Source organism: Coregonus clupeaformis, chromosome 34 (assembly GCF_020615455.1).
Source record: "Coregonus clupeaformis isolate EN_2021a chromosome 34, ASM2061545v1, whole genome shotgun sequence".
NCBI lineage: Eukaryota > Metazoa > Chordata > Actinopteri > Salmoniformes > Salmonidae > Coregonus > Coregonus clupeaformis.
In genome coordinates this window covers 17,248,480-17,261,363 of record NC_059225.1, presented here as the reverse complement: position 1 = coordinate 17,261,363, position 12,884 = coordinate 17,248,480, and the positions used below count along the sequence as shown (strand labels likewise).

Below are 12,884 nucleotides of genomic sequence, written 5' to 3'. Positions count from 1 at the left end.
TGGAACGGTCATCCAACTCGTGCCTCTTTCTAGATCTCCGACTTCCGACCTGAAGATCACTGACGTCATGATTTGACTACGTATTTTTCAGAGTTCCCAGTTGTCTTGAACGCACCATAAACTCATGGATAGAAAGAAGTTATGGAGTCTTCTGGCGCCAAACTGCGCATGTGTAGTCCGTAAAATCAAAGGCACTCCTTCGATATAAAGTAGTTATTTGATGAAAATGACCAGTAACCACGTTTCCATCCACAGTTTTTATGCGAGTAAAGTCATAATTATTTAATTTTTGTATCATGAAAGCTGTGATGGAAACAGGTATCCATAATAATCTCATAACGTAGACTAGCCTACCAGCACAGCCTGCCTGCAATGTATTTGTGAGCTGTTAGTTAGAGCGCACGTGCCAAGTCCAGAGTAGACACATTTGCTTATTTTGCTATTCAACAACAGTTTTTGTGACAAATCTATAGGTAGAGTTGAAAATGCGATGGAAACACATTGAACTTCAGATTTGTATTCGGTACATGAAAACTTAAGTGAAAAGGTACATTTTGTGTGCACTATGTCATCGCACACTGATTTTTTTATCTGCAACAAGCCTGTTGGGTGGAAACACAACTGGTGGGAAAATGTGCATATATTCTTTATACAGATTTGAGAATATTTGCATGAAAATCTGTCGCCAATTGGATGGAAACCTAGCTAGTTTGTCACTTTCAAGAGGTTGGAGTAATAACGTGTTGAACTACCTAAGAGACTAGCTATGTTTCCATTTTCGTGGCGCAGTGGTCTAAGGCACTGCATCGCTGTGCCACTAGAGATCCTGGTTTGAATCCAATACTATATATATACATGCCCTCCCACCTATCTGTTTTATGTCTCAGGTAGCCCACAAAAGCCAGCATGGATAAAAGGCAATAATTTGCCATATTCTAATAATTCTCATGTGCCAAGGTCCGTGCCATGGTGGAAGATCTGAAATAATTGGATGATGAAACTTGCCAGCCAACCAGAAAAGCAAGGCGACGCAATTCAGGCATTCTTTGAAGTCAGGACAATCCTTGTCCTGCAAAGAAACATTATTGTTATAGTTTAACAAAGTTATTTTGAAAGCAGTAGGCATTTAGAATTAAATATGGAGTGGAGCCTATAGTTACGCGATGACATTAAGTGCTCCGCGTACCTTCAAAAGTATTTGGCAATCATCTAAAATAAAATAAAAAACATGTATTTGTTGCAAGAAAGAAAGTTAGACAAAAGAAAATCCACCCCTGTCGAAATGATATAATTGTTGTTGATCTTTAGAAAATGTCTCCTATATCTGCCGTTTCCATTACCCGTGTCGCAATTATTTTTTGGGGGACATTGCTTTTGCCGAATAAACCTGGGTCAATGGAAACCTGCCTAGGTTGTGCCTTTAGATTTTGAGAAAATTAACAACTAAAGAAGATTTCTCACTTCTCTCATTGACTTCTCAAACCGCAAACCCTGGCCTGGTCTGTTTGCAAGCGTTCCCGGAAGTAAGTTGATGTTGCGACTTTAGGTTAAGAAAGTCTGAGGTTTGTGCATTTCTGTTGGTCATTGCATGCTTGGCACCGACTAGCCTACATAATATGCGTGTTGTAGGTAACATGCGTGTGTGCAAGTGTGTGTGTGTGTGTGTGAAGACTGTGTGTGTGGGGGGGGGGTGGAAACTGTGGTTGGATAGTATTAGAGTATTGTGGCGTCTGTAAACTCTGAGAAGAAAAGTCAGAAGGCCTATATATATCACGTATTTGGTCAACCACATGCAGCCATTTGTCTTCTAATGCTTTTTTCATGTTTCCATTCTCAGTAGATAAAATTAGGCAAGAAACATTTTCAGTAACACACTTTATCTTTAACATAAAAAGTTCCCATTAGCTTGGAAATATTTACACATAACTAGATGGTAATTTCCATGAAGAAAAATTGGTGGTACTTGCTTTAACACTTTACAAGTATTTTTGTGGTAGTGGAAGAAGTTTAAAATGTTTTACTTAAGCTAAGCAGTTAAATATAGTCCAAATTAAATTTAGTAAAATTATTGATTACTTTGATAGACTACACTATCAACCTTATTACTTTGGATTGTGGGGTAGTTAGAGCACATATTTCATCACAAATAACTACACTCAGGCTAGCCTACTACACTTTTAGACACTCTCCTACTCGAATACCACAGTATATGCAAATTGTAATAGTAGAGGACAGAAGACAAGTCAAATCAAATCAAATCAGGAGGCATTGTTGAAGTTTCAAATAAATAAATCAACTTTATTGGGGTGTGTTCAGTACGCAGATTTTGTTGCAAAATGTTTTGTATGTTGCAAAACATTTTGCAACAGAAACCGTTTACTCCAAACAGAAACCATTTTGCAACGAAAACGAGAGTGTATATTGGACAAATTCAGGTCGGTCCCTTATGTAGGTAAGTCCCATCCCGTTTCATTCCGTTTGCTTCCGTTTGGTTTTAAGACTGTAAACGGTTTCCTTTGCAAGACGTAATGAATACACCCCAGTGCCCTCTGCCCTCTGATTCAGGGAAGGCTAGCTCCCGAGTGGCGCAGTGGTCTAAGGCACTGCATCGCAGTGCTAGCTGTGCCACTAGAGATCCTGGTTCGAATCCAGGCTCTGTCGTAGCCGGCTGCGACCGGGAGACCCATGGGGCGGCGCACAATTGGCCCAGGGTAGGGGAGGGAATGGCCGGCAGGGATGTAGCTCAGTTGGTAGAGCATGGCGTTTGCAACGCCAGGGTTGTGGGTTCGATTCCCATGGGGGGCAGTACGAAAAATAAATATGTATGCACTCACTAACTGTAAGTCGCTCTGGATAAGAGTGTCTGCTAAATGACTTAAAAGTGAAACACACTTTTTACGGCAGGGGACCTTGCAGAGAGGTGAGAAAACAAGTGTGACAAAACAAGTGGATGTGTGTGAGCATGAGCATGAGTAGGGGGGAAGGTAAAAAAAAAAAAAACACACAGTTGGTTACATAACAGCATTTTAATTGAGTTAGGGGAAAGGTAGATAAAAATTGGTATTTACAAAACTGTTTTTTTATTTAAGCTAGGGACATTTACACATTACATCTTAGTCTTATCCAGAGTAGGCCTAAATCTTTACAAGTTTATTGAAATGCTGAAGTAAACTCTATTCGGAATGCCATAGTGACAAAAACATAATAATGTTTCTAAATTCATATGATGAATGACAACAGTCAATTATATGGGATGTTTCTATGGTGTGTGTGTGTGCACTGATATTATGCACACTCACAAGACTATATATACACATTATACATACATACACTCACTCACACACACCACACTGACACTCTCATACAAACCCATACACATTTACATACACTACATACGCACACACACACAACACATACACGCATACCTACGTCGCACAAACACACATCATTTGCTGCTGCTACTCTGTTCTTTATTTTACTCTTATTATTATCTATCCTGATGCCTAGTCACTTTATCCTGCCTTCATGTACATATCTACCTCAAATACCTCATACTTCTGCACATTGATATGGTACTGATACTGGCGGCAGGTAGCTTAGCGGTTAAGAGCGTTGTGCCAGTAACTGAAAGGTCGCTGGTTCTAATCCCCGAGCCGACTAGGTGAAAAATCTGTCTGTGCCCTTGAGCAAGGCACTTAACCCTAATTGCTCCTGTAAGTCGCTCTGGATAAGAGCGTCTGCTAAATGACTAAAATGGTACTCCCTGTGGCCCCACTTGCCGAAGGTGTCTCAGGGAGAGTGGAATTTACAATTCACACGTGTATTAATACACACTTGTAGATGTGTAAGATAGGACAAATATAAGCACCCACCAAATTATTATTATATAGCTTAATTCTTGTGTTTTTTATTCCTCTTGTGTTACTATTTAAAATATATACAGTATATATATGTATATTTTTACTCTGTATAGTTGGGAAGGGCTCGTAAGCAAGCATTTCACGGTAAAGTCTACACCCGTTGTATTCGGCGCATGTGACAAATAAAACTTGATTTTAACTTCCACTTCAACAAACAGACAAACACTATTCTCTCTGATAATCTCAGCAGCTCTGGCACACAGAACAGCACACAACACATTGCATTAGGCAGGGGCGGACTGGCATTTCTAACACACCAGTCAATTTTTTCCCTTGAGGCCCCCATTATTAGCCAGATAATGATCATTTAGCTAAATTGGACTAGCACATCTGGCATTTGCCCGAAATGCCAGATGGCCAGTCCGCCCCTGGCATCAGGATCAGTAAACACAACCTGCCTGAAGGCACCACACCAATATATTTACAGGCTCATAGATGATGTAGGCCAGGGGTCAGGGTTCAGGGGTGTGCTGCTGAATCAAGAGGGCAGGACAACAACGTAGTCTGATGCATCCACATCTAGACCAGAGAGGGACAGAGAAAGGACACAAGTATTGAGTCGCTAATTAAGAATGATAACAATCTGGACATCTGATAAAGGTCCTAAAAAAAGTCAGTGACAGAAGGAAGTGAAACGAACAGACAGACAGACAGTGTTACTTACTCTCATAATCAGACACCTCGTCGATGACATTGGGGGCGGGGAGTTGTAGCAGTGTCTTCCTCTTGATTGAGTGACGCAGATGCTGAGCCAATCCCTGCCCTCGACGCTTATAATGGCGGATCAGCTCCTCTAATGTCTTAAAGAATTTCTCCTCTACACCAGACGATGTCTACACACAGACAGACAGACCATCAGAAACACACACAAATGCAAGCAGGAATGCACACACACACACACAAACATAAACACACACACACATACACACACAGGGTGTACCTGCAAGGTGTAGTTTCCAGTGTGGGTCTGGAGGATTCTGTAGGTATACACCACCTTCTGTTTACTGCAGAAACACAACACACAAATACACACACATCAGTCACACCAGAGAGCGAATTGAATCATTTCAAATTCAAATAACTTTTATTTCCTGAGAGGGAACTTCTGTGTGGTGACAGGTTGATACATCCAAGATCCATGACATCATAGCAACATAGAACACAAAAACATGTACAGTATAATAGATTAGATTAGAAGCAATCTATGCAATCACAGGCTATACAAAACATTAGGAACACCTGCTCTTTCCATGACATAGACTGACCAGGTAAATCCAGGTGAAAGCTACGATCCCTTATTGATGTCACTTGTTAAATCCACTTAAATCAGTGTAGATGAAGGGGAGGAGACAGGTTAAAGAAGGATTTTTAAGCCTTGAGACAATTGAGACATGGATTGTAAAGCGAACTAGATGGAATATGGGGAAAAATGCACCAAATTCTTTTTTAATCTTCAACATAGAAATACTCCCAAAAAGAATTTACTGAAACTTGTTACAAATGACGGAGTCACCCATGATTCACCAAACAATATTTTGAAAGAAGCAAAGTAAGCAAAGTACTTTAAGCATATGTTTTCATTTCAATCTCCTCCATCTCCACTAACCAAAGTTAATTGTAAGGATTTTTTCCTATTAATAATGTAAAATTAACAGCTGTACAGAAAGACTAATGTGAAGGCCAAATTACAGAGGAGGAACTTCTTGATGAAATTAAAGCCTTTAAGTCTGGGAAAACTCCAGGGCTGGATGGCATACCAGTTGAAGTATACCAAACCTTTTTTGATGTACTCAGAGGACCATTATTAGCATGTTTTAACCACTCCTATTAAAATGGTAGATTATCAGATACTCAACAAGAAGGTCTGATTTCATTATTACTGAAACAGGACCCAAGTGGTAAATATAAAGATCCAGTCCATTAAAAAAATTGGAGGCCCCTTATACTTCAGTGTTGTGATGCTAAAATTCGAGCAAAATGCATAACGCATAGAATTAAAAAGGTATTGTTGGATATTATTCCTCCTAATCAGACAGATTTTTTACATGGACGATACATTGGTGATAATATAAGACAAGTACTGGAAACAATAGAACACTATGAAAAATCTGGGAAACATGGCCTGGTATTCATAGCTGACTTTGAAAAGGCTTTTGATGAAGTACAACTGGAAGTTGTAAGCTAGGTCCAATAGGTTACTTAACAGCTTCTACCCCCAAGCCATAAGAGTGCTACACAGTTAATCAAATGGCTACCCAGACTAATTGCATTGACCCCCTTTTTTACGTTGCTGCTACTTACTGTTTATTATCTATGCATAGTCACTTTACCCCTACCTACATGTACATATTCAAATCAAAATCAAATCAAATTTTATTTGTCGCATGCACCAAATGCGACGGGTGTGGATCTTACAGTGAAATGCTTACTTACAAGCCCTTAACCAACAATGCAGTTTTAAGAATACCTAAAAAAATAAGAAATAAAAGTAACAAATAATTAAGGAATAGCAGTAAAATAACAATGGCGAGGCTATATACAGGGGGAACTCAGTTGGTAGAGCATGGCGCTTGCAACGCCAGGGCTGTGGGTTCGTTTCCCATGGGGGGCCAGTATGAAAATTTATGCACTCACTAACTGTAAGTCGCTCTGGATAAGAGTGTCTGCTAAATGACTAAAATGTAAATGTAAAATGTAAGTTATATATAAATACCTGGAATATTTCCATTTAGGAGAATCTCTTATACAATGGGTTAAAGTTATGTATAGTAACCCTAGGTGTAAAATAGTAAATAATGGCTACTTCTCTGAAAGTATTAAACTGTCAAGGGGAGTAAAACAAGGTTGTTCACTATTGGCATATCTATTTATTATGGCCATCGAAATGTTAGCTATTAAAATCAGATCCAACAATAATATCAAGGGCCTAGAAATCCAGGGCTTAAAAACAAAGATGTCATTGTATGCTGATGATTCATGTTTTCTTTTAAATCAATTTTTTTTATAGAAAGTTAGCAAAAATATATAAGATCTTGCTACTGTGGAAAGGAAAATACTTTTCTATTTGTGGAAAAACCACCCTGATTAACTCTTTAGTCATATCCCAGTTTAACCTATTTGCTCATGGCCTTGCCTACACCTAGCGACTTGTTTTTTTAACCCTTTTGTGGTGTTTGGGTCTGTGGGAGCCATTTTCAATGTTTACTAAAATAAAAATGATACAATTAATTATTTTTTCAACATAAGACTCATTGGCCTTGGCTCATTTTCTGTGAAGAACATGTAAAATAACACATTTTCATTGAGTGCACACTGTGCACCCCCCTACACATTTATATTACATATGTGGTGTTCGGGTCCACCTGACCCTAGGGTAATATAAGTGTGTGTGTAGGTGAAAACAAGTAAAAATGAAACAAAAAGGTTTGCTGTGTGCCTTCACTCTGGCTTCCTCCTCCCTAGGCCTGCTGTTTCAACATAGCACCAAGAACCTGTCTGCCTGTCTCCCTGCCTGTCTGCCTGTCTCCCTGCCTGTCTCTCTGCCTGTCTGCCTGTCTCCCTGTCTCCCTGCCTGTCTCCCTGCCTGTCTGCCTGCCTGTCTGCCTTTCTCCCTGCCTGTCTGCCTCAGCAACATGCAGCATGCAGGAAGAGAAATATGGATGTAAAAAAATGGTGAAATTGAATGTCTTCTTGATCAAGGAATGAGCCACCTCGCATGGCTGCCGATGTGATAAGAATGCAACCAGGGCCGACACGGATGGCGGTGGTTCATATGCAGGACATAAAGTCTTCTTTTGAACTGTTCATCCCAGACACCACTAATTTGGTGGGAAGGCGTGTTTTTGGAGAGAGATGGAAGGAGATGGATCAAACTAATTTACATGCATACTTTGGGGTTCTTATCCTTGCTGGTGTTTTCAGATCCAATGGGGAATCCATAGAATCCCTGTGGGATGCAGAACCTGGCAGATAACTTTTCCATGCAACAATGTCTCTGGAAACTTCCACATTATTTCCAGGATTATCCGTTTCGATAACCGAGACACCAGACCAGCTCGGCAGCAGAGAGACAAGCTAGCTGCAATCCGGTCAGTGTGGGACAAGTGGGTGGACCGCCTTCCCCTGTTTTACAACCCTGGGCCCAACGTTACTGTTGATGAGCAGCTTATGCCATTAAGGGGCCGCTGCCCCGTCAGGCAGTACATGCCGTCTAAACCCGCAAAATATGGAATCAAGATCTGGGCTGCCTGTGATGCTGCTTCATCATATGCGTGGAACTTGCAAGTGTATACGGGGAAGCCAGATGGAGGAGCCCCTGAGAAGAACCAAAAGATGCGGGTTGTCCTGGACGTGACACAGGGACTCCGTGGCCACAACATCACATGCGATAACTGTTTTACTTCGCACAAGCTAGGACTGGAGCTCCTCGAGGAAGCTGACAAAGGTAGGAACAGTACGAAAAAACAAGCCAGAGCTCCCACCTCAGCTGTTGAATACACGGAACAGGCCTATCAATTCCTCTACGTTTCTGTTCACGGCCGACACGTACAGTGAGGGAAAAAAGTATTTGATCCCCTGCTGATTTTGTACGTTTGCCCACTGACAAAGACATGATCAGTCTATAATTTTAATGGCAGGTTTATTTGAACAGTGAGAGACAGAATAACAACAACAAAATCCAGAAAAACGCATGTCAAAAATGTTAGAAATTGATTTGCATTTTAATGAGGGAAATAAGTATTTGACCCCTCTGCAAAACATGATTTAGTACTTGGTGGCAAAACCCTTGTTGGCAATCACAGAGGTCAGACATTTCTTGTAGTTGGCCACCAGGTTTGCACACATCTCAGGAGGGATTTTGTTCCACTCCTCTTTGCAGATCTTCTCCAAGTCATTAAGGTTTCGAGGCTGACGTTTGGCAACTCAAACGTTCAGCTCCCTCCACAGATTTTCTATGGGATTAAGGTCTGGAGACTGGCTAGGCCACTCCAGGACCTTAATGTGCTTCTTCTTGAGCCACTCCTTTGTTGCCTTGGCCGTGTGTTTTGGGTCATTGTCATGCTGGAATACCCATCCACGACCCATTTTCAATGCCCTGGCTGAGGGAAGGAGGTTCTCACCCAAGATGTGATGGTACATGGCCCCGTCCATCGTCCCTTTGATGCGGTGAAGTTGTCCTGTCCCCTTAGCAGAAAAACACCCCTGAAGCATAATGTTTCCACCTCCATGTTTGACGGTGGGGATGGTGTTCTTGGGGTCATAGGCAGCATTCCTCCTCCTCCAAACACAGCGAGTTGAGTTGATGCCAAACAGCTCGATTTTGGTCTCATCTGACCACAACACTTTCACCCAGTTCTCCTCTGAATCATTCAGATGTTCATTGGCAAACTTCAGACGGCCCTGTATATGTGCTTTCTTGAGCAGGGGGACCTTGCGGGCACTGCAGGATTTCAGTCCTTCACGGCGTAGTGTGTTACCAATTGTTTTCTTGGTGACTATGGTCCCAGCTGCCTTGAGATCCTTGACAAGATCCTCCCGTGTAGTTCTGGGCTGATTCCTCGCCGTTCTCATGATCATTGCAACTCCACGAGGTGAGATCTTGCATGGAGCCCCAGGCCGAGGGAGATTGACAGGTCTTTTGTGTTTCTTCCATTTGCGAATAATCGCACCAACTGTTGTCACCTTCTCACCAAGCTGCTTGGCGATGGTCTTGTAGCCCATTCCAGCCTTGTGTAAGTCTACAATCTTGTCCCTGACATCCTTGGAGAGCTCTTTGGTCTTGGCCATGGTGGAGAGTTTGAAATCTGATTGATTGCTTCTGTGGACAGGTGTCTTTTATACAGGTAACAAGCTGAGATTAGGAGCACTCCCTTTAAGAGTGTGCTCCTAATCCCAGCTCGTTACCTGTATAAAAGACACCTGGGAGCCAGAAATCTTTCTGATTGAGAGGGGGTAAAATACTTATTTCCCTCATTAAAATGCAAATCAATTTATAACATTTTTTACATGCGTTTTTTTCTGGATTTTTTTGTTGTTATTCTGTCTCACTGTTCAAATAAACCTACCATTAAAATTATAGACTGATCATTTCTTTGTCAGTGGGCAAACGTACAAAATCGATGTGGAAGACCTTGACTAGCCTGCACACAGCCCCTGACCTCAACCCCATCGAACACCTTTGGGATGAATTGGAACGCCGACTGCGAGCCAGTCCTAATCACCCAACATCAGTGCCCAACCTCACTAATGCTCATTATGCTGAATGGAAGCAAGTCCCCGTAGCAATGTTCCAACATCTAGTGGAAAGCATTCCCAGAAGAGTGGACACTGTTATAGCAGCAAAGGGGGGACCAACTCCATATTAATGCCTATGATTTTGGAATGAGATGTTCGACAAGCAGGTGTCCACATACATTTGGCCATATAGTGCATCGGAGAGAAGGGGCCTGTACTGGTCATGGAGTGTGGGTGTGTAATGTCCAAGGCTATTTGTTCACCCTTCTTCCTCACTCTTTTTTAAATTTTTTATAGATGTCACTGAGGGGTTCCTGGCTTTCTCCAATGAGCTTCCCACTGATTTGTATTACTCTTTTCAATGGGTACTGACTAGTGTTCCCTAGCGCACCAAACCACCCTACAATATTAAATGCTAGGATAGAATCTATAAAGCATTTATAAAATGCTTGGAGGATGGATTGGTGTACATTAAACTTCCTCCATTTCTGTAAAAAGAACAAGGAGTGTAATACTCACTAGACACACAGACACATGGCTCCTTGGATGGTTTCGCTATCTCTGATGAGGTAGGCTCCATCCTTCCCCTTCTTCCCCAGCAGGTCCTCACAATCCAGTTTACTGATCGCCCCGTGGTACATCACTAGAGGCGATGCCATTGTAACTATCCCACCAGCGGGGCAACACCCTCCCTCTCTACCTCTTTCCCTGTATCAGTCCACTCAGAAGTCTGGTCGTCCCACTCTCCTCAGGTAGTCCTCACCCCTTATTTTGATAGTCCTCACCCCTTATTTTGATACTCTCCCCTGCTTCTTCACTCCTCTCTTCTCTTTCTCGCCTGTCCTGTCCTCTCCCTGTGTTCTCTGTCTCCTCACCCAAGAAAGAAGCTAGCAGAGGTAGCGTTGGTAAAGTTACTCTGATAATCAATCAACCAGTCCCTCCATAATCTGCAGTGAGAGCAGAGACAGAGAACCCACTGCAGCAGTGAGGTGAGCAGACATACAGACACAGTGTGATTCTCTTCAAAGATTCAATATCTTACAGACACGCCTCTCTGGCCACAAGATCACAGGAAGTGAGAGAGAGAGAGAGAGAGAGAGAGAGAGAGAGAGAGAGAGAGAGAGAGATGGAAAGAGAGAGAGATGGAAAGAGAGAGAGAGAGAGAGAGAGAGAGAGAGAGAGAGAGATGGAAAGAGAGAGAGAGAGAGAGAGAGAGAGAGAGAGAGAGAGAGAGAGAGAGAGAGAGAGAGAGAGAGAGAGATTGATATTAAACGGATTAGCTATTGAGAGGAAGACAGTTGCCCCCTTGTGGAATGAAGGCATGTTTGCCAGTTCTGACGAGAAGCAGCCTAGCTACCCTGGGCTGACCTTTCAGGTGCAAGCCTTCAGACAAAGTTTTATTTGTGAAGTGGACATGAGCACTGATCAGTCAAAGCGGGAAAACAAGGTCGGGGGATAGTAAGAAAGGTTGTGACTAGATGGAGTACTACAACAACTGGAAGGGACTTTTCGTAGTAGGTTAGGAGAACATAACCCTCTACCTAACCTTAACCTAATTCTTCTAACCTGTTATGTTAATTCTCCTAACCTGCTACCAGGTTAAATAATCAGTGTTGCTGCTAGTCACTCTGGAAAGAACTCAGTTGCTGGATAGTTGCTCATCATTTTTTCCCAAAAATGTACGGACTGATTAACCTACTTCAATTTAATCAGAGTCAAGATGCCCCACAACCAGTGTTGGGGGTAACGTGTTACTTTTATGGGTAACAGAGTAATGAATGCGCAAAGGATACTGATAGCCGCAAAGTTCAACTGGGACAATCATCAGGTTGTGTGTGTGTTTACAAAAACAACTGTAACCTAACCTACCAGCAAAAATATTGTAATCAAATTACATATACTTTTGAAAAATGAGGTGATTACTTCTTAGATTACTTTTAGATTCAGGAAGGATGTTTTACAAAAAATTATGACAGCTTTCTGTTTTCTCAATGACATTCAATTCTGCATTTTAAAAAAGGCGCAAGTTTAAATTTGTTCCACCTGAGCGAGTCTGACCACAATTCAGAGACCACTATATGATGGCACCAGTGGCGGCTCCTGAAAAAATTCTCAGGAGGGGCAATTTTTCTGATGATTTAGGTGACCTACACACATTTAAAAAAAGATATGTCCAGCAACAACATGAAGACAGGGGCAGCATATAAGTCAATACCAGAAGCATTTATTGACTGATCTCAAAAGTGTTGGCTTACCAGGGTTGGTGGAGCCCTCAGTTTCATCTTTGCCTCGCAAAGCTAACTCAAACACTCCGCAAAACTTCACACACTGGATTAGCCGGCTGAGGATGTGGCGGTTCTTGCTAATGTCGTAGTAAATATATTTGTTATAGTGAATATGGAATATGATATGTTGAGTAAAATGTTGTGCTAAGATCTATTTAGGTCAGGAGCTGGTTATAAGTTCTGTTCCTATCCAATAACAATGGACAAAAGGGTCCTATCTTGTCAGCCTTGTCAGCAGGTGGCCAAGGACAACACCCACGCCATAGGCCTCTCAGTTCTTCCAACTCACGAGTTCTTGCTCTGAGGACACACACACACACAAACACACACACACACACATCATCACTGTTAAACACACACACACACACACACACACACATCATCACTGTTAAACACACACACACACAAAAATCCCCTCTCTTAGGCTGAACATTTGAAGACAGAG

The 12,884-nt window shown here is 41.9% G+C and overlaps 1 protein-coding gene across 1 annotated transcript; it reads right to left on the bottom strand.

Moving 5' to 3' along the window:
- Positions 1 to 4,016: 4,016 nt before the first annotated feature.
- LOC121549621 (SH2 domain-containing protein 1B-like) lies at positions 4,017 to 11,145 on the bottom strand. Its single transcript, XM_041861402.2, has 4 exons — positions 10,674 to 11,145; positions 4,861 to 4,924; positions 4,585 to 4,753; positions 4,017 to 4,439 (listed from the first exon to the last, which is right to left on the bottom strand). The coding sequence occupies exons 1-4, from the start codon at positions 10,811 to 10,813 to the stop codon at positions 4,399 to 4,401; spliced, it is 414 nt and encodes a 137-aa protein (XP_041717336.1). The 5' UTR covers positions 10,814 to 11,145; the 3' UTR covers positions 4,017 to 4,398.
- Positions 11,146 to 12,884: the final 1,739 nt, after the last annotated feature.